The following is a 23,077-nucleotide window of genomic DNA, read 5'->3' on the forward strand; positions in this document are numbered from 1 at the left end:
AAAACCATCACGGCTGGGTCTTATCATTTCCACCAAACATCACCTCGGGGCTCATGCAGATGGTTTAAAATCCAGGCTGACCTTTTGAGCCTGAAGTATATGTGGTCGAGACCACCCCTCGGCTCTCGGGTTCTACCACGTCGGATGGTGTGAGGTCATCGGCATTGTCTGTTCGGAAGGTGCACACTTGCAAATGGACATATCGTGCACGTAGAGGAGCCTCATCACTTTACATTGATTTCCCGCTGCTTGGCCAACTGCTTAGCCATCTTTGCGGTGACAGTTTGACCCATGAGGCCTGTTAGAGGTTCCCGCGTAAACACTGGAACACACACAATTATATATTTGGAGCTATCCTGAACCTCGCAGGGAACTCCCCAAAGCATTTATCGACTGCTGAGTGAAAGTGGCTATTAATCCATCAGGGGCTTAACTGCAACACTGTGTGATTTTAACATGCATGCTAATCAGGAAATTCTACTTAGAATTTAGGAGCTATTGTCATTTGCTTTGTTCAAAATCCGGCGCAAACAAAACACTCATGCTGGATTACTCTTCAGGAAGAAAGGTCAAAGGTCACCTCCTGTTGAAAGCTCTCAGAACAAAAGATGAGCCCGCCTCATCTTCAATTAGAGCAAATTACTGTCATGCTAGACTCTGTGCTTGTGTAACCTCATAGAATAAAATAAAATAAAATATAGTTTTGCGGAATAATTCAATCTAATATTCTCTTATGCAGAAACGATTAGCATGAGTGTAAACTTGCTTTTTCTGTGTCGGGTGTGGACGCCTTTGCTGTGTCCTTTTGTGAATGATGGCTTTGCTAAAGTGCTGTGAAGAGAAACATTGCTTTGCTACGTCTTTGATTCATTGCTTGTGTGAGGGTAATTTGCATAGCAGGCAGACTCCAGGCAGATCTGGGCTCTCGTTAGCCGGGTGGCTAGATACTTCATCATTATCATCATCAGGCTCGCCCTTCACTTGCAGCAATTCTGCCCTTGCTCATAATCTTAAATGAAAGTTGCAAGAAGGGACAAGAAAAGATCTTGATAATATTTTTGCAAAATAAACAAAACGCCTCATAATTTGGTGCTCCTTAATATCTGAAAGTGTTCACCCTGTTTATTTAAAGTTTCAAGCCGATACAGGATTTTTCTCTCCATCTTTCTCTGACTATTTTTTTTTCCATCTCTTCTTCTGACAGGCTCGCTGCAGTGCATTCAGGGACAGCGCTTGTCGTAGAGGACATGCTGACGAGTGTCGATCAATAACAACTCCCAAGCTTGAACATCCGTCCCGTCAGGGAACTGAGTAAGTGCGTGTGTTACGTAAATATGTGTGTACCTGTTGAATAATGTAAAAATGTCTGACACATGCTGTTGCTATTGTTGAGGGCTTGAATGGTTGCGCAGGAATATTTTAAAGCGATATCAAAGTTTGTTGACAACAATACATAGAAGCCAATCTTCAATTGTATCTATCAGATAAGCATTTAATTTAAAAGCCAACTGTAGAGATTTGACATGCAGATTCCCAAAGGCTCGCTGCCAAGTGTGTATCCATCAATAGAAATTATTGATCCACGTGAGGAACTTGGCACTCATGCTCCACCAAAATGCACCATCTAAAATCCATTTCCCCAACAAGAACGGACCGCAGACGCGTCAAAGTAATTGCGGCAAGCTGACCGGAAAAGAAGGCATCAAGGTTAAGACTATAACTAAGGTTTAGTGTAAACCGCCATGTCAATAAATCCCAAACGCATTTTCAGCAAGAAAGAAGAATACTTGAATTTATGCTTTCCCTTCAGAACACAAAGACACCATGATTGCTTATTTGTGTCATTCTTTATTTATTCGTGCTGTGACATGCGTCGTGAACTTTAATTGTATTCCTTGTTGGTGATTGGCAGCCCATAATGCATGAAGTAACGAACAATGTGAAGATACACGGACCATAGGGAGAGTCCGTTGTAAGGAGAAGGCCACGCCGATGCGGGCTTTTTAAATGAGGCAGTGAAATCAGTTGTAAAACTTGCATGGGTAAGCAGTGAAGGGCAGCAAAGGGTGCTTTTAAGTGCTGTTAAAAGCCTGCCAGCAGCATTTTGGATCTACTTTGTCTTTTGATATGGCTGATACCACAATAAAGTGCAGTTTAGTACGGTAGATGGAACAATATTTTTCTCCTGAGCTCTGCAGGATTTGGTTATCTTAAGGATGGGAGACTACTCGACTCATTTTGAAGACTATTAAATAAAGGGTAGGGATTATTATTTAAAGCTAAAATATACAATTAAGCTTGGAGAGAATCTTCTGGATCAATACGTCTTTCCCTATCTGTTACTGAAGGTGCCGTGACGACCTGTGACTTAAAATGTCTTTATGGACTTTGTGTGTCTTCTTTCCGTTAGATACATATTCTAGAAAATTATGAATGAATCTTTATTTCGAACAGGATTTAATGAATAAAAACAATAAAAACAAACAATATATAATATATATTGTATATCACTGTTCGAAAAGGAGTAGGAACTTTTACGAAATAAACAAACATACTAAAATAAATAAAATAAGATAAAATTATATGTATATTGGTAATAATAAATTAATAATAAAATAAAATGAAATTATATATGTATAATGTTTTATTGATTTATTTTATGATTCTATTTATTAATATATATACATTTTATTTATAGTTTCAGTGAACGTGTATCACGGACTTTTATTGTACTGATCAAACTGATTACAAAACAGCTCGCATGGCTGAGGCGATAACCTCCCCATAGTTCGATTCCTCTCACAAAACAACTCCCACTGTCAAGGACATTTGTGAGGCGGGGGTGGGAACTTGAAAACATGATTGATCGCCCCTTTCACCTGCATAGCCCGCCGCTCATCTCGTTTAGAACCAACACACAAACACAAGAGCGTGTCGCATCACCCCCGCTGGTCCGTTACATTTCCACCGAGATGATATCATCTCGAGTTGGAAGGTGGAAGAATGGAGGGGAGCTTTCACAGCTCCATGGGAGATGTATCGGCAAAGCAGAGACTCACGCTTGAGTAAAACTGTATGAAAGCTTTGGGGAAAAACGCCTTACCACCCACCGATCCAGTCACCCAACACACCAGCCAGCTCAACTCAAGGGATAGCATTTCATTGTCTTGTAATGATTTCTAAATTGGGCCTTTTTGCCTTGGGATACATTTAATTGCCACACACCGGCCGGTGACGCTAATACGCAGTGACAAAATGAGAACGAGAGGCAGAGAGAGCGAGACGAGGGAAGTCGTATTTGTTTTGAAGTAACTTTGACTTAGCAAGGACACCAGTCTGTCACAGAGCGGACGGCTTTGCGCGGTCATTGTCTACCGAGATTTGGTCATTAGATGCAGTCTAGTGCTTGATGTACACACACGTCTCCATTCCAGGCAATTATCTGTTTTTTTTTTTCTCCAGTAACAATTACACGTCAGTGTCAATTATAGTTGGCGCTTATTTGCAGTGCCAGTTTGTAGTACCGTATTTTCCGGACTATAAGGCGGACCTAAAAACCTAATATTTTCTCAAAAGCCGATAGTGCGCCTTATAGTCTGGTGCGCCTTATATGTGGACCAAATTCCTAAATTTAAACTGGCCCGAAGCATTGTCATGAAATCAATCATCAATGGCCCACTGAAGACTATGAATCACCAATCAAAAAGACTATGGATCATTATTTTGTGCTTTTAAAGTGATTTGTTGCATCTGAAGTTGAAATAAAAAAGATAAAATGGAGAATGATTTGATTTGGATTAAAAATCCGACATGATGCGTTAATGGTGCGCCTTATAGTCCGGTGCGCCTTATATAAGGACAAAGTTTTAAAATGGGCCATTCATTGAAGGTGCCCCTTATAGTCCGGTGCGCCTTATAGTCCGGAAAATACAGTTTCGTGCAATATGTGATGCGTAAATATTTGTGGAAAATTTACACCCGCTACCACCAGTAAAACAAAACGCAGTCATGCTTGGCGGCTGGCAGTTATTGACAAATGTCTATGTGCAAGTATGTTTGTGAAGCGATCCCATTCCCTGTATTAGGATAAATAGCCCTTGTCTATCGCGCAAGGCTGTGTCTGGCAAATAGATTCCCAAAACGTCACGGCAGATTAACACAAATCAGCTCCCTGGGAAGACTTTTCATGGATTCAAGTGTCACTTTAACGTCAAGGACGTATTTTGGTGGGTGCCAGATTTGAAGAATTGAATGTTTGCAAACAAACATTGTTTTAGTTTTTATTCCATTGCAAATCTAAAATGGCTGCCAGTGTAAATTGGTATCTTGCGCAATCTTCTCGCTTGTCTGATTGCACACGCATGTGGTCTCAGGTGGTCAACTGATTGCGAACATAAAATGGCCACCCGAGTATCATACTTGTTTTATTGAATCTCTTTTGTTTTACCGCAAATGTAATCTTTTTCTCATCACGATGTAAAACAAACGAGTTAAACAAATTTACCGTGGAGTCTCGCAGTGACTATTTATCACTGGCTGATTTATTCACAGCTCCCAAGATTAAATAGGATAGAGAGGTGAATTAAACTTTAGGTATGGGATGAGCTCAGCTAAGCACTGTGAGCAAGATTGGCAACAGCGTAGATAAATGATGATTATAAAATCCTCCTTGCAGAGCTTTTTATTAATGGAGGACTTTTGGGCTCAGTGGAATTACTTTGGAAATAAAGTGACCTTATATCATGCTAATACATCGTGATTATCATTATTCATGTTAGCAGCAATGGAATATTTTATTTGTAAATGTTGGAGAAAAATGATCATTTTGCTTGAATATTGTTGTTTACGACAATTAGGGATTTTTTTTAGGGCAGTTTTTTAATTTGGATCAATGCGTAAGTCAAATATTTTATTTCTAGTAATTTTGCTTGAATATTGTTGTTTACAACAATTGGGGATTTTTTTCGGCAGATTTTTTTTTTTTTAATTTAGATCCGTTTATAAAAGTAATGAATATCACAATCAACTCAACATAATGAGCTCAAATATTTATGAAGGTGCGCTGTCCTATTATCATCCAATAGGATTTGTGATTCAAAACTTGCTTCTGAATTTGACCCCGAATGAAAATTGTATGACATCCAAAGGTGAACACATAGATGGGATGGAAAGTCGAAGTCTGGAATTTGGAGTGACATGTCAGCAAAGAAGGATGATGCCTGCTGAAGGCACCAGTGGGCCACATTACCCAACCCCCCGAGACCTCACACGCGTGCTCAGCTCAGGTGTGCGTAAAGTGGATGACAGAATAACTTAGGAGACGCAGTATATCTCATGAGGCTCTTGCCGCTCTTGAGAAGTTGTAGAGCAACTGGATGGCAATGAAATACGGAGATGTATGACCACGTTGCGTACTTTCTCTCTCAAACGCACACACTCCGCATCAGTCTCTGGCTCGCTGACTCCTAGTCAAGCTCTAGTGCTTTCATGTGATCGATTAACTGTAGAAAATAGCCTTGCATCCCATAGTGCACCTGTGCCCATGATGTGATGCTATCCCCCAGGGTCCTGCGATTTACTGTGCATGTGTGTGGACATGTGTGTGTCCATCCGCTTGTTGAAGTTCACTTTGCGTGACTGCATGAAAATATTCAGTCTTCAACTTCCAACCATTCAAATTCCAATGGCATGTCTGTCATTTTGTATGAATATCAGTCTGAGTTGTTGTGAGTGTAACTTTGAGATAAAATACCGTATTTTCCGCACTACTATAAGGCGCACCTAAAAACCTTCAATTTTCTCAAAAGTCGACAGTGCGCCTTATAATCCAGTGCGCTTTATATACGTATGGACCAATATGGATTCGTGGATGAGGACTAATTTATTAAAGTAAGCTTTCCGTGTTCATTTTGTGTGTTGTGTGATACTAACGTTTGAGCAACGTTGAGTTATTGATATATTGTTTTCAATATTCCGAGTGTTACTATATTGTGATTGCATCAACGTTTGAGCAAGGTTATTTATTCTATGCGCTTTATAATCCGGTGCGCCTTATATATGGACAAAATTTTAAAATAGGCCATTCATTGAAGGTGCGCCTTGTAATCCTAGTGCGAAAAATAGAGTATTTGATTTGGACAAAAACGTTGGGAGGGGAACGTGAGCCACCATTACTGTTCCTAATTTTAAGACCCAATTTGTATTCTGAGCCTAATCCTGCATCTCATTAGCCTGTGCATCACCAAGAAAAATTTGTTGAGCCCTCAATTTTGACAGATTCTAATTGCGTCAACAAGCTCACAAAATACAGCCAAGGTTGAACAATCCATTGTAGGACACGAATGTATCACACGCACAGATCAAGTTTCTTAGCACGCGTGTGTGTGCAAGTAAGCGCAGTGTGTGGAAGGGCCTTTTCCCTGAGTATAAAGAGGCTCAGTGCTGATCCCGGTCAGAGAGAAAACCATCGCTCATGAGCAGAGAATACTAATCCCCCCCTTGCCTCAGACAGCCTCTTTCACACATGCACTTTTCCTTCCATTTGTTTTAGTGGGAAGGGGATACGAGTGAGAAACCGTATTTTCCGCACTATAAGGCGCACCTAAAAACCCGACCCAAAAAGCCAACAGTGCGCCTTATAATCCGGTGCGCCTTATCTATGGACCAATATTCATCCACTACGGCAGGCGTGTCCAAATAGTTGGATTTATATATGGACAAAGTTTTAAAATGGGCCATTCATTGAAGGTGCGCCTTATAATCCGGTGCGCCATATATATGGACAAAGTTTTAAAATGGGCCATTCATTGAAGGTGCGCTTTATAATCTGCTGCGCCTTATAGTGCGGAAAATACGGTACTCATCGAGAAGCTAGCGTTGACGAAGAACCATAAAGTGCGTGTTGGGCGGATTTATTAGGATCTTAAAACACCTTGATGTATGTAGGCGTACATATTCTAATCTATTTTGAAAACACAATATGTCCATGTCCATTCTTGTGTATACTCTGATTCCGCTCCTCTTGTTTTATGCATTGATGGATGAACGACCATGTGTATGCGCATGGTTGTCAAATATCATCATGTCCTAAAAAAATCAGTTGGCCACGCATGTGCACACATGATAATGTGCAGAATGTCAAGCAATGTGCTCGGAATAACACTTCCTGGCCTGAAGGGAAGGGAGGTTGGGTTTTAAAATATAGATCAGAAGGCTGAACTCTTGATTAGCAAATCTTTTTGATGAAGGGCTCGGAAGGTCCACTTTGAGCTGATTATCTTAATTAAAGGCCATCATACAAAATTTATGCGCTGCATTTAGAAAAAAAAATGGATGTGCCTGGGAGGAAATACAGCATAAGGACATTTTGACCATGGTCTTCTAGTCTTACCTTGTCGGACGTCTCTGGGCGCGATGGCGATGGCGTCGTTGGAATGCAGCTCAGTAACACAGCAGTCATCAGGAACCGCCGAGCCATTGCTGAAACTGTGAGGCGTCTCGGGTATCAGTGGGATAGAAGCCGGCATGATGTTGTGATTGGGACAGATGCAGCCCGTTTGCGTCAACCCGCAACCGTCCCGGGTCGGAACACCCTCTTCCTTGTGGTAACCCGTTCGTAAACATTCCTCAAACCATCGGCAGAGCACGCCGCAGGTGAACTGACTCGAGTTCTCGTTGTTGATGAGTAGCACCTCCACCAGCCTCATTTCCAGTAAATCCGTGGATACCTGAGGTTCGTCGGCGGCCGGATGTCTGCTGAGACATAGTTGGACGAAGTTCTTATCAAACTGCAGGAAGGAATAAGGAGCATCCTCGTTGGACTGGCTCCTACAGAGATCAATGACTTCCTGATCTCGGGCCAAGGCCGCCTCTAAGTGAAGCGGACAACTTTGATTGGCCAGATGGTGATCAAGGGAAAGCAGCATGGGGGAATGCGTCCGGCAGATGGATGGGTGGCGGTTGAAGCGGAGGTAGAGGGAATACTTGGTGGGGTCCGGGTTCTCCAGGGACCAGGAGCACCCCGTAGCCCTGGAGGGGAAAAGCTCCCTTAGGGAGAAAGAGCCATAGAGCACCCCGGCCACCAAGCTGGAGCACGAGATGGGCGACGGGGGTCCGGCTACCCCGGCGCTGGGTACGACGTCGGAGGCCCCGTAGGCAACATGGGCCAGGGCGGACAGAGGAGCCAGAGCGAGGGCAGACGCAGCAGCCAGGGCCCCGAGCACAGCCAGGAGAGAGGACAGCACAGACAGATACGCCCCGCCAGCAGTGTTCATCCTATGACATTCGTCCTACGAGAGAAAAGAGCGAGAAGGCGTTTGGAATTAGCCACACGGGCAGAGATATTATGTTTTGAAAAAAATCATTTTGGGATTAGACATGCATTTGTAAAATTGGCAGCAATTTCACTACATCAGCATGGAGGATTGCGGCCCAATATGGCTTGTGTTTCTGTTTAGGTTCTCCCGTCACTTGCTGTTTATGTAATCCTTGGGCGATGTACAATGGATGTCAGTCCATGTTCATGTCCATCATGACACGCAGCAGTTTTTTTTTTTTTTTTATGAATTTACTGTAGCACATATTTGGAAGGGAATTTAGTATCAATACTGCTTTGTAGAAGAAAATATTTGGGCTAAAAGTGTCATTTAAATTGGAACAATTTAATAAATGTCAATTAGAAATATTACAAAAAATTAATTATTTTTAATTAAATTATATTAAAAATATGTCAATTAGCACCTTGATTGCACCCTAAAAAAATTGAGTTGTTTTTGGTTTTGGAGTTGGAGGACCATACGAGGAAAATTCGGACAAGCATAAATATTTATACTCTTTTAGTGCTGAAATATTTCAGCATCCAGCCCATAATTTGCTATTTGGTGTACACAGTGAGCCTTTCCCATCACCTGCAACTGTCAAGTGGGTCAAAAATAATGATAGTGTGAGGGAGGACATGTGGGAGAGCAAAGGTTTCGAGACTCCTGCCCCACTTGAGTTTGATAGCTTCAAAGCACTTTTCCTTGCTCTGTAATTACTGCAAAAACTTACAAACATGCACACCCCTTAGCAGCCTTAGCATCTTTTAAAAATTCAGGCTTACGGTCACATCACTCGACACTGTATAATCTGGTGGATGCTTTTTTTTTTTATCCCCCAAAATTGAGGCTGTTATATTTAAAATAAGAAGCAACAGTCAGATATTTAATTTTTTGTTTTGTTTTTTTTACACGCTTTTTTATTAGTCTAGGAAATATTTTGGATCATCAATAAACATACACAAAGTGCATCTACATTCCCTCCGAGTGAAGCACGCTTGTGTCTTCAGCAAAAAGTACCCGCACTCGCCTTAGGCAGATGTTAATAAAACACAACAGTATGCTACTTAACTGGATTTATGCAAATTTGTAAAAGCATTGCACCACGGAACACAAAGTCCACTGGGCTCGGGTAACGAGTAACTGTTCATTTTAACATGTCAAGAGATGAGCCCACAGGGCTTGTATATCTTAAGACACTTGCGCAACAAACACAAATTGCAAGTTAAAGGGAGTAAATTTTCTTTTTCAGGTTCGCCATCATTCTCTAATGTCAAGCAAATAGCAATCAGAAATTAGAAGCCAAACCATGCGTAGGTAAAAAAAAAAAAAAAAAAAAAAGATTTTCCAGATGAAAAGAAGTCAAAAGCGTTAAGCAAATTGTTTTTGGGACAATGAACAATGAATATTCATACATGCAAGAACAAGGCCCTAAAGTGCTGTCTTCAGCTCCATTCTGTCCCACTTCACTCTAAAACAGCACTTTACTGTGGGCACAATAAATATTCATTAGCTTGGATGTCGTCTTCCCCCTTCTTCCACCTTGACATTAATGTTATCTCCGAGGAGGGCGAAATAAAGAAGCTCCCTCTTGCCGTCTCGCTCTCATCTCCATCTCCTCTTAGGCTTGTCTTCATTCTTTAATACACTCAAGTGACAATATGACTCATCTGATGTTTGTCTTTGCCGTGAAAACCAGTGCAAGCACAAAATCAAGAGGAGGACACAAGTTCAGCATATTTTAACATGATGCAGTCACGTTTGGATTTAAAGGAGAGGAAATGATTATTAAACTGGCGGTGTGGTCCTCTTTCCGTGTAGATTTGATGATAAAGTGTTTTAGCAGAACACAATTTTGCAAACATGTCGAGCTTGGCCTTGCGAACGCCACCAAACTCACGCAGGCATCTTCACACCCTTAACTTTTTCTTGTTAGGAGGCAAAATAGAAAAAGGTCACCATCTGTTGAGTGTTTGAACGGGATTCAATGTGACACACATGTGCACGCAGTCAGATCCCGCTGGACTAAAAGTGAATCTGGACAGCCCATCGCTATAATTTCATGCATGCGTAACCAGTGGGGTGCGCAAGCTTGTAAACATTAGCATGAATCTAAATTGTAACATGTGGCACTGCTGTGGATGAAGAGGGTTTTTATTTGGTAGTTGATTATTTTCAAAATATATATTTTTAATATATAATTATTTATATATTAGGTCTATAATATTTGTATTTATATATTTATTTTAAAGTATATATTTTTAAATATATAATTATTCGATATATAATATTTTTTATTTCTCTTATTTATATATTTTAAAATCTATTTTTTTTAAATATAGAATTATTCATATGTTAGATCTGTAATATTTATTCATTTATATTTATATATTTAAATAACTGCTAATTGTTGTCAGGACACGTCACATTTGCATAAAATGCACCAGCATCCAGAAATTAAAAAAAAAAATCAAAAGCTAGGGAAAAAATGACTCAAATAAAAAGTTTTATTTAAGGTGTGGTAAAGAAGCAATTATATCTTGCATCTCAGCTTTAAGAACAAAGAAGTCCTTGATCAAACAGAAATATAAGTGAGCTAAACTCGTTCCAGATTCTAAATTAAGCGTGTCAGGAATACAACTTAGAACACGTAAAAAGGAATCTGAAAGAAGTTTCCATTGAAGTGGCAATAATGATGATGAGCAGTAATAAAAACAACGTAAAGCCAATTGTAGAGCTTTATGTCACTGCGAACTGCAAATAAGGCGGAAAAATCGGAAGGCGGGGGTTTTGTGAGCTTCCCTGACAGTTTGACAGCTTCTGCGTACATTTGTCACTGCACTCGCATGTATACAGCGTGAACAGGAGGAAAAGACATCCATCAAACGTGTTTTCTTCTTTGCCGTATGGATTAAATCGTGTGAGTTATGTCTCAGGTGGGTCAAGATCAGCCTTGCAGAGTGTGGTCAGTGTTTTAATGAGGTTGGGGGGGGGGGGGGTAGGGGGGTCATGAATGCAGATGAAATGGACACATCCTGGACGTATTACATGAATGCATGAATAATAAATCCACGAGCGGAAGCTCGCTCAACGGAAATCAATGCGAATCATCATTTGTGCGGCCTTGACGGTTTTTATTTACCAGCTAAAGTGGTGGAATAAGTTGTTTATGTTTCCGCCAATCAGGAACTAACAAGTTAATGTTTGCTCACTGATCCAAAATAACCAAACAGCAGGATATGATTTTTTTATCTGTCCAGCTGGGAAGCAATCAAACTTCATCTACATATCTCCCAATCGTTTTACTTTCTGGACCATCTCTGCCTCTCCAGCTGCAGTGGAACACTTTTTTTTTTTTTTTCTTTTGAGGTGTTGCCAGGCAAGGGTATTTATTTCATTATCTAGATTTCCTTTTCTTGTTTTAGAGGAAAGCGAGGGAAGCTGACGCTGCAGGTATCTTCTCGTCTTGTTTAATATTTATGGGAGGCAAACAGCCAGTATGCGTGCTATCGAAGGATATCAGAATCCGGTTTTGGTTGTGACGTTGGGAACCGTAATGTGAGATGTCCAATTTGAGTTTCCCCTACAGGGCTAATTAGCGAGCGATATTGAATCAATAAACAGATCCAGTGCGCATGTGACTCCAACCCGTCAGCAAAAATTGCAGCGAGACCTTGACATGATTTCAGCGGGCGTGTGTATGTATGATAGGTGTCAGGCAGTAGTTATCATTCCAGCGTCATTGGAGAGTGAGGGTACTGTAAAGCGTGCTCGCTCGGAGAAAGGTCGTTTTTTAATGGCCGCCGTACGTAGATTGTTCCGTCAACGTTATTTCATCAATTTGCAATGTCATAAGTCTATAAAGTCTGGAAAGTTTCCACTTTTTTCTTGAGTTCACCTTTTCTCACACAATTTAACAGCAGCCTTGAGGTTGGGGAAAAAAAATCTCCATCATGTTTCCCTTCATACTTGGGTTGAATCTCATCTTTATCCGGACCTGTCTTGGAATGTACCTCATGTATTTTTATTGCAAGTAAGAAAATTCCGAATCTGTTATTTGAATGCTTCAATCAACCCCAAAAAGCCCCACATTCAAAAAATGAGCATTTTTATTAGTCGCTTGACCGATTGTGCTTGCTTAAAACGCTGCAGGCTCTGATCAGCACAAGCGCGCCGTTAAAAATAGATGCAGCGCAAAGCCATCTCCAGCCAGTTAATGGGGCTTATATACAATATATATAGTACGTCGTAATCCCAGCTAACAGTAATATCAGCTTGCTAGTGTCTTTGAAGCAGATGAGTATACGTGACAAGATTGCCAAGTGTCAAAATTGTGGAAGGCTAAGCGGAAATCCAGAGTGTTTTTTTTTTCTTTTCAGGAAAAGGATATTAAGATGGAGTGGCAACATACAGACTGAATAATTTAGAAGGATATATTCTCAAAGTGCTGCACGGATTGAAGTGTAAATTGTGCAAGAGGATTTTTTCCCATATAAAATAATCTACATTGATGACTGTGCGTATAATATAATTAATAAAAATTTGTTTGTGACTTAGTTACCAAGGGAATAGTGTTAATAATTGGCATGGCCTCAACCCACACGTCCACATTAGCACTAATCGGCAATTTTCATGTTTAATAATAATCATAATTAATCGGCCTGACCCTGAAAAACAAAAAAAAATCTGTTGTCTCCAATGAAATTCCTTGTCCGTAAAAAAATGAATCCCCAGGATTAATATTCCTCTAATCAGAATCGACAAATCCTTAACGATACTAATTGACTTGACCCACTTTTCCCAAACCGCTAATCACCCTACAGGCTTTCCGTACAATTTCCGGAACGCCGTGGCGGTTTTTACTTGACGTCAAAGCTACCGTGAGTGGGGAAAAAGTTCATGAACGTAAAATCTAATCCAATTACAGACGTGGTGAAAAAGACGGAACGGGTTCCCTGTAGACGACAAGGTAGGAACAACAATCCTGATTGAAATGGCGGGCCTTCAAACAACATTCACTCCCGTCGGCGCAGAGCTAAACAAACCTTGCACCCAATGGGTTCTTCGTAATGGGCTCGGGCCAATGTTGCACATACCAGTGTAGTCAGTCATTTGGAAAAAAGTCGAGTGAATTTAAATTTAAGAGATTCAATAATTATCACATATCTGGGATTTTCTAAGCATCCAGTGCAGATTACTTTGGGAGAGCCAGTGCAAACTCACCAGAGGTTGTGTGGAAAGCTTGCTGGCTTAATTTAATTGCCAATTATAATAGTTCCTCAGTTCCTCGGCGTACAAAAGAGCTACAAAGACGAAAATAATCATTGGTGGCTCAAACAAAATGTGTAAATACTCCCACAGGGATGTGACAGACTCACATAAAAAGATGGAATTCAAACACAAACACCAGAGGCGGACCGAAAATGAAGCTGCATGAATCAACGTTGTCACAGGTGGCGCCGGCCGATCCTGGAACTACTTTTTTACCTCTGGTGTCACTCTTTTGATGTGAAAAAAGATGGTCAGAGCAGGATAAAAGAGCCAACCAGTAAGAACAAAAGAAACGGAAATAAAAGATCAATCCAAGGCTTTTTTATTTTATTTTTTATGAATAACTCAAAAAGCGCTCTGAGCTCTCCGCGTACACACAGGTGGTTAAAGAATAAAAACGAATATAAGACGGTGAGTAAAGGGTATATCGTTGAAGTTCAAGAAACTGTGAAGGTCTGTCGGAGCACATACAAAAGCAGTCAGAGTAGCAACCACATGAAAGGTCAATACAGTGAGTTAAAAAAAAAAATCTTTCAGTACGCCTTTGAGATTGAAGAAGAAATGCGAGGGAAGCAAACACCAAAGCGTCACTATCAGAGCCGAGAGCGGCATCAAAAGAAATAATGAAATGTAAAAACCGTGAAAGCTTGATGTTAGATAAACATATTTGAAATAAACAGCTTTGTTTAAAACATTGTTTCCTTCACGGGTAAAGTCCCGAAGAAGAAAACGCCTTTGAGGGGGAGGTCACAAGCTTTCATGCCAATTTGGCTTTATTAGCGGAAGTGGCGGGAATAAAAAAAGACTGAGGGAGAAAGAAGAAAGTGTGGAGGAGAAAGTTCTCGGAATTAAAAGGAAGCTATTGATGTCTCTGGCTCGGAGGCCTTCTTTTTTCCCTCGTCTTCCAAGTTAGCATTTTGCACACAGCGCTCAGATCAAATAAATTAGGAGGTAAGGGAGACATGAGGAAAAAAAGCAGTACAATGCATTGAAAAAGCAAAAACAAGAATCACTCGGGAGAAGCTTCAGTTGGTTCCTAATTTGGAGATGTTATACAAAATCTTTCCACATTTTCAGTTTTTACTCTTGAACAAAAATGTTCTCTGCTGATAAATTTTTGACTCTTATAGCCGTCAATGGGAGCGAATGTTTTTTTTTTTTTTGCTTGATTCATTTCATTCCACCCACAGTCCTTTTTTGTTCCTACAGGAGCACCCACCTGCTCCGACAAAGCCGCGTTCCCGCCGGGGCCGCTTTATACGCATGCATATTCAATCCCATTCAAAGATTTATTATCATCCCGGGTCCCTCGCTGGAGCAGATAGTGGTGACCGCAGACACGGCTAGGCTAATTTCATCCTCTGTAGGGATGAGCGAACGTACTCTCGTCCTACTTTCTCCTCGTTTTACCTCGGCCGCCGTGCCGTGCCTCCTTCCCCCTCGTGTAAATGTTGGCGGAAAGTGCAATCCATTTAAACCAATATAAAGCGTTTGCTGGACCCGGGTGTCACTTAGTCTTGAATGCAAACACATTCACAGAGTAGCAGGTGAGATAAGCGAGGCCTCCTCAAACAAAAAAATACCAATGGTGAAGATATGGGAGGAAGAACGAAGACCAAACAGCATTTCTGTCTTCGCAGCAGATAAAGAATATATTACGACCAGCCGGGCAGTATCAATTCCTGCTAAATGAAATTTGGCAGGATGATCAAGTTATTATTATCTTCCAAATGATTTGCTTTTGTAAAAATGTGTTTATTGAGCGCAGTAGTTGAGAATCTCACTTTACAATTCTTCTTCTTTTCATCTTAATTCCTTCCTTTGGCTTTTTCTGGGTGAGACGTGTCAATGTAACCAAAAAAAAAAAAACTGTCAAGTTCTCCCCTATTTGTCTTTCTTTTGCTCTATTCGCATCTCGTGAAGCAAGAAGGAAACGCCTTATTAGACACTGAGAGAAGGGAATTATGTAATATACTGTCATATTTTGACAGGAGATTCTTGAACCATTTCGGGTCGCTGACAAATCTTAGACAATAATTGTCATTTTTACGTCAATACAAACCGACTTAAAAGGAAAAAAAATTTTTATCCTGTATCCATTCACTGCTTTTGTATCGAATCCTAAGAATTTTATACTCCAATGTAAATGAACGTGTCTCCTCTCACCATCCGGCAATAAAAATCAAAATGGGGGCATTAGGGAGACTATCCTTGAGAGTATTCTTCCAAGGGCAACAATAAAGCTGGACCGTGATTATGGGCCAATGCTCTCCCGATTTCCATCAAGCCTCGGCTGTGCGATTGACATCATTACTTCTCGATGTATTACCCTGCAGATTGCAGCAATCACCATCTATGTAAAAATGTCTTTTCTGGCCAGCATCCTGCTTTTCCACTGAATAATAAGACCTTGACGTCCCGAGGTGGACAACATTGTACCCTCAAGGGCGGTTATATTTTGTCGCTATCATTTTTCACTCCAGCAATTCATTCGCTTTCCTCACAAATGTCTGCATGCCCCTGGGGTAATTTTGTATTTAAAACGAAGTATGCAAGTGTATTAAAAAACGAAAGCTACCCATGAGGTATGAAATCTCACTCTACCGACCACACACACACATATATGTGGAAGCATAAATGCACGCAGGCACATGGAAGTGCATCATACAGGAAATTTACCACAGTAATGCTCGCCTCGAGCTGCGAGATTAATAGCGATGTTAATGCAGCAAAAAAATGCGCGACGGGAAATTTGCGCTCAAGATCATACACAAGCTTTTCCTCCAAGTCAATAAAAATCTCCCATAGCATTTGGGATTATGGTTTGTGTGGTGTATATCACGCACACCAACACATTAAAGCATAATCCATTATTTGTTTGTGTCTCATTCAATAAATTCTGATTTATTGTAGTACAATAAAAAAAAAAAGGATTGAAGTGGAGTCTCGGGTCATGGCTGACATGAATTACAAGTCAGGTTGGGGAAAGCTCAGCACAACCTTGCTTTTTCAAAAACAGAGGTCAAGGCTGCTTAACAGTCCACCCTAAGGCAAACTTTTCATCTTTGAGATGGACAGTAGTTAATACACAATGGCACTGAATCATTTGTGGTGAAAAAAAATGTCTGGAGTCCGATTATTGCAATCGCCCTGGAGATGGGTGTTGAGATTATTCTTGCGGAAGCCAGTGCTGCCACACAGGATGTCCACAACCTTTGGACTGGAGTAACAGTGATGGCACCAGGATAACGAATGTGTCTAATGATGCTGTCCCAGACTATGACAGTGGTTGGTGGGAACAGATGGAGTGGAGAAGGAGCACCATGGGAGCAGAGAACTCTGGGGGGGAGGTTGCTGACCTTGTCATTCAAAATGGTGTTGTGGAGGCTGGGTGGCAACTGAGGACGGCATTGGTGGCCCACTCGCAAACCGGGCCACTGCATCATTGTGCAGCCTTGCAGACGATTGGACCATGACTGGATTTACCCACTTGGGGATTCCCTGCAGGGTTCGATGTCTCAAATCAATTTCTCTGGACCAGAGAGATGATCTTGTTACAGGACACCATCTCAACCTAGGTAGTAACATTTTGAGTAAGATGGTCATATGTGTCTCATCTTATGATGTTCATCTTTGCCGTTGTCCCTTGAGTGATCGCCGATAATGGCAGGAAAAAGTATCTTGAAGGATGAAGTAAAGAACTCCTTGGAGAACTTTAGAAAACTGACATCTTCTCTCAGATCGGAGATTGTTTCATTTGCCTTTTCAAAAGGCAAGTTAATTATGGAGAAACGGTAATAGTGCGATTATCCAAATAATCAGTGACTCTCATGATTATTGATCTGTGTTGTTTTCAAGCAATTACCGAGATGACTGGTAGTCATTTTCTATTGTTATTTCGAGTTATTCCAAAGGGTCAAAGAATAGATACAAAGAAAAAAAATCAAATATATACCACCTCAAGCTTATTGGCAACCAAACAAGCACTTCATCTCGCTCATTGTCGATTTAATGAGCAAGAAAAAAAAAAAATCCATAAATGTTCAAATGTATATTTTAATGCAGCGGGTTAATACGTCTAATTAGATTTGGAAGAGCGAGTGGGAGTAAAAGTGCAAGAGCGGCTGACATGCTATATGATCGTGTGAGCACATATTGTACTTTCTTGCATATGCCTACTTTGGCGCCGTTCCACAAATGGACACGTCTTGCCAATGTTACATTAACATCTCAGTTACTTTGATATGAAAGGGAAAAAAAAAAATCTTACTCACTGCTTTACATGATCAGCAAAAAAAAAAAAATCCCTAATGGATGGCGATTGCAAAAATTAATGAGTTTGCATTTTGTGGATGGATATGATGTAATTATGCAAAATGGACAATAGTGATGTGTCATGATCTCTATTCTAATTTCCTTTTTAAAAGGAAAGTAAACCAGGCTAGGAACTCCCATTATAATGCACTCTCTCATTTTCTTCTCTTTTCTCAGTATTTCATTTTTTTCCGATTGCGCTACTCTTCAAGATCCAATTTATATCTATGAATCATTTGTTCCTGCAAGAATTGACTAGAAAAATTATACAGGCAGACACATGAAATAATTTTCTGGTGGAATAATTACACGTTGTGTACTTTGATGGATATTACAAATGGATGGTCGGTGCCACGCAATTTTGCAGTTAGGTTTTTTCACCATAGCGACAATTTAGTAAAAGCCAACAGCACAGTGCAAGGTAGGCTGCAGCTTATCTCGTAATAACGACAGGCATGTGAAACAAGATGACCCAAATTCGGTCTAAAAGTATCCGAGTCAACGGTTTGTTTCGAATGATGGAAAAAATCCACAAAATTTAAAAAAAAAAACAAGTTGATTTGTCTAAACAATTCCAAATGGCGCTTCATTTTACCCAACATTTAAATAAATAACATTTAAATATTAATAAATAACATTTAAATATAAATAAATAGATAAATAAATGAATAAATACCGTAATTTTCGGACTATAAGTCGCACCGAAGTATAAGTTGCACCAGCCATAAAACGCCCCAAAAAAGTGAAAAAAAACCATATGTGTATATAAGTCGCTCCTGAGTATAAGTCGCCCCCCCACCAAAACTATGGAATAAAAACGCGACTTATAGTCGGAAAATTACGGTAAATGAGTTGGGTTGGCCTTTTTTTTTCTACCCACATCAATGCACAAAGTTGGGTCAAATTGACCCAAGTAGCAGTGATTTTGTTGACCGTTTTGCATAGCTTTGCTTACATTTACTTTCACTTTATGACTCATGTTCATGTCTTATCATTTCCAACTGCTTTTGCGAGATTGAGTATTGCATATTTAGAAAAACAATGCAGAGACGCAGCGGGATGCAAATATATAGCATATGTAGAAAAGAAAAATTGACGCAGCGGGATCCAAATAATGGACAGATGTAAAGAGGACAATGAATGAATACATAAAATGAAGGGCCCAAAGTGTATGCAATGGGTCCACATTAAAGACTTACAAGACTTTGTAGCTGTGGGCACTGAGCGTTCTCCAAGTGGAGAGGGGGATTAGTCAGAGGAGGGATTAAAGGCACATCCCTCACTTCAGAGGCTAATCAAATATACACCCTCTCATATGGCTCATCCCACCATCCAGTCTGCTGGTTTGTTTAGTCAGGACAAGCGGTTCAACGACATGGACCAACTTACATCACTTCAAAATATTGAAGTCAAAATAGCATTTAGTAACCCAACATTGTGACATAACCAAACAAGATGAAGCTTTGTTTTCTCCTAAGGCAAAAAACTGTTGCAATAGCAGAGCAAAATTAGCTTCTGACAAGCCCGAAAACCTTTTGAAGGGCTGGCAATTTTCTTGTTAATTCTTTGTGATTCCGTGTTAAGTGCCAGTGATCAAACAAGTTATTCATGTTGGTTTTAGGCTTTGAGTTTCTTGAAAAACATTTTTTTTTTTCTCTCGCAAAAGCAGCTCTGTAGTGTGAAGATTACAGGAGCCGCTTTGCGCATTAATCCCGCACTAGCCCTCCATTTGTGTTTTTAATAGACGGCTAAATTGTTGTACATTTCTAGCGATAAGCTCGTCCTCATCATTGGACTATTAAAGGCTCATCTTACATGCGGCAAAGAAGGCCGTATATCATCTTTGTCCGACTCTGTGATTGAAGGCGGAGCGGGACGTACAGTGAGATTTGCTGGCATTTAACTCTCTAGTGATGAACAAAAGTAATTAGATCATATAAAAATCCCCTGATAGAACCGGGGTGAGATATAGCTCAAGTATGGCGCCTAATGGCTCGACATGGAGAGTTCCGCATGGTAAATAATGGGAGCTTTCCAATTTCATCTCCGGTGCTGCTCGTTTCGCTGAAGATGGAGCACACAAATGGGATCACGTCCCGCTGGGGGGGAAACCCAACATTGAATCGCTATGGAGAACTTTAGTGTTTTCCTAAAGAGAGACGGGTTGAGACCTCATCCTATCATTACATATAAATGTAATTGCACTTAATGTTTATTAAAAATAGTGAAGGAAATTAAAAAAAAACATTTATTAAATTTATTTTTTGATTTATTTTATTAATCTTATCTATTTCATTAATTGTATCTTTATTATTTTTATTTATTTTATTTTAAAAGTGAAAGAAAAGAAAAACATGTAATAAAAAACTTGAACCTGACATTTTATTTATTTTCATTTATTAATTCATTTGTTTGTCTATTTTATTAATTTTATCAATAATTTTATTTATTCATTTATTTCATTTTTAGAATATTTATTGATTTAGATATATTAATTTAATCTATTTGGTGCCTCCCCAACTCTTGAGTTGGACACTTGTGGTTTAGCTGATAAGCTTCGAAATTAATCAGCCAGCTCGATTCTACGAAACACCTCTGGGTAGATTTTTATTTTTTTTGTACGGATGTATCCTGCGCATACTAACGTATTAATCAAGGGGACAATTGTGATAATGGAATGAGAGCTCGACATGACGAAAAGAAGCTTTAGCCTTCTCTGAATAGCGAGAGAGGCCAAATGTGACCCAATGTACTAATGCCACCACGGTGATCCGCTCATCTGGCACCGTGTCGGGGTGGCTCGCTGTGATATTAAGTCGTCTCATATTCCGGAGGCGGGGAGTGACAGAGCTGAAACGGGAATTTGGCACTAAAACCGTCACTAATGCTAATTCCAGCCCGACTCATAAAAACGTTAATCTGTAATAATGGCATAAATTTATACAGGCAATGGGTGGAGTTACTTGCTTCCCACTTTAAGACCTTGACAGTTGGTCTAACTTTTTTTCTTTACTCAAATTGATATGTTCCCACTTGAGAAAACGTCTAAAGTAGTCATGCATAATAATTTTCAATCTACTCTGACTTCACACGAGACTTTGAATATCGCGTCAATTCCAAGCGCCTACTGTCGGGGTGACCTTTGACTTGCAATTAAGCTCGCGTATTTCCGACAGCTGCCGAAAAAGAAGAGCGGCATGCCCAGCATATATTTCATACCGTAAAGAATCCACCTACTTGCCTAGATGATTTGCTAGTAGCACGCCAGACTTTATGGCAACCATAAAGGATCAAAGTCAATAAAAAAAAAAAAAACGAAGCTTCCACCAGGTTGAGAATTTCGTCCGGCCTTCTGATACCGTCAAATGTCGCTGGGTGACTTAATGAGGGAAGACGGGCGCTAGCGACACATTTAGCACATTATCTGTCATTTGAAAACATGGCGACAACCTGATGAAATTCATCCTAACATGGCGAGATTGATGAGGTTACAATTTGGAAAGAGTAATAATCACCTGGCGGCAAGATGACAAGAACATGACGGTGCGTTTTGCATCGGATTGTTCAAGTTAATGACGGAACAAGACGACGTTGATGACAGGTCATTGCGGTTAAAAAGCAAATACGCACACACACGCAAAGTCAAACTTTTAGGACTATAACTAAACACACGCACACATTTTTGAAAAGTGTATAGAGATGAGATCTGGATGTCAGCCAGGAAAGATATTACAGCTATAATTTATTACCTGCTGGCCTCAACTGAACTTGAATTTTGCTGGCAGGAATGCTAAGTAGAAAAAAAAAAAGCGAGGGCGGGGGGCTGATTTATGCACAGCTACTAAAGTCAACTTATTCTGAAAAATATGCAGTGACAGTCTGATTAAGGATAATTATTGCGGGGAAAATTTTTGATTTTATTTAGTGTGTGTCAACAGCTACCAGTCCACTTGCGTGTTTTGCTCCCATTTTTGTTAGGAATTTAGATTTTTTTTTTTTTTTTGATTACAAAGCTTAATTTACCTGCAAAATCCTACCAAATAGCTTTTTTTTTTTTTCTTGACACATCACCACTGCTACCATCGCGAGTACCGATACCGGTACCTCGATACTCTCAATGGATACTATCAACCATATGTTTCTTAATCTTGACGTCCATATAAAGGCATTTTTAATTCAATGGGTCTGATTTCCCAGATTAATTGGATGCACAAGCATGCCTGGAGGGATCCACAAAAGTGTGAAATTTCCTGACAACAGGAGGTAGAAAAAAAGGCTCCATCAATCCAATTCTGATCATAACCGTAACTGACGTTTCATGATTCATTAGGTGTGTTAGAGAGAGGAAAAACAGACCGTCAATGTGAGTGAAGGCAGCCGAAGCGCTTGACGTCTTCAAGCCGAAAAACGGAAATAAGCGGAGGTGAGCGTGGCAGTTCAGAGCAAAGAGGGCAGACAGTCGGCGGCATCAGAGTCTTGTTAAATCCGAACAACCATCGCAGACTAGCTTCTGGTAATTAACCAAAAAAGTTGGCTCCAGTTGGCTCATGAATGACTTCGACACATTTTTCAAAAGATAGCTAGTCGCCATGGCAACAGATCTGCTAAATGCAAAAAAAAAAAATACAGGCATTGAGTTTAAAATAAAACCTGAAAGGGATGGAAATGACAGAGCAAATAAAATTCCGGAGATGTTTGTGATGGTGCTAGTTGGCTCGGTTGACTGCACATGTTTTGTTGTTTGGAATGGCGTTGGCTCTACTAATAATATGTTGTTGCTCTGCGTCATATTTCTCAGAAATTAACGCAAGCGCGGCCAAAACAAGGAGGCAGCGAGCCGAAAGAAACAAAAGCATCTGACATCCCGCAATTCCATTCATGCTGCTTCACTCCAGTTTTGCTTCCAAATTCTAATGAATCGGATGCCGTGATGTTATCAACAAAAGCCTCTGCAAAAAAATTAAAAAAAAAACAAACAACGTTTTGTTTTTGCACACTTCAAACTGCGGTAACTCATATGGGACCCTTGCCAACGAGACAGACAAAACCGGCAGGGGGTTGTTTGTTCACGAATGCGACAAGACAGATCAATCTAGTTCCTCACAGATCCCAGAAGGAGTTAAAAACTGTAATAAAGAAGCAAGCAGGAGGTAGAAGTGTCACAAAAATATTTGGAA

The 23,077-nt window shown here is 40.2% G+C and overlaps 1 protein-coding gene and 1 long non-coding RNA gene across 2 annotated transcripts in view; one reads left to right on the forward strand and one right to left on the reverse strand.

Annotated features, from left to right (window-relative positions):
* adgrb2 (adhesion G protein-coupled receptor B2) overlaps window positions 1-8,282 on the reverse strand; it is a 55,973-nt gene extending 47,691 nt beyond the window's left edge. The window contains exon 1 of the mRNA XM_061266725.1: window positions 7,391-8,282. Coding sequence (XP_061122709.1) covers window positions 7,391-8,273 — 883 coding nt within the window. The 5' untranslated portion in view covers window positions 8,274-8,282. The remainder of the gene's footprint in view (window positions 1-7,390) is intronic.
* Window positions 1,203-23,077, forward strand: part of LOC133144287 (uncharacterized) — a 113,556-nt gene continuing 91,681 nt past the window's right edge. Inside the window, exon 1 of the long non-coding RNA XR_009710638.1 lies at window positions 1,203-1,311. This is a non-coding gene — a long non-coding RNA (uncharacterized LOC133144287). The remainder of the gene's footprint in view (window positions 1,312-23,077) is intronic.

Source organism: Syngnathus typhle, linkage group LG20 (assembly GCF_033458585.1).
Source record: "Syngnathus typhle isolate RoL2023-S1 ecotype Sweden linkage group LG20, RoL_Styp_1.0, whole genome shotgun sequence".
Lineage (NCBI taxonomy): Eukaryota > Metazoa > Chordata > Actinopteri > Syngnathiformes > Syngnathidae > Syngnathus > Syngnathus typhle.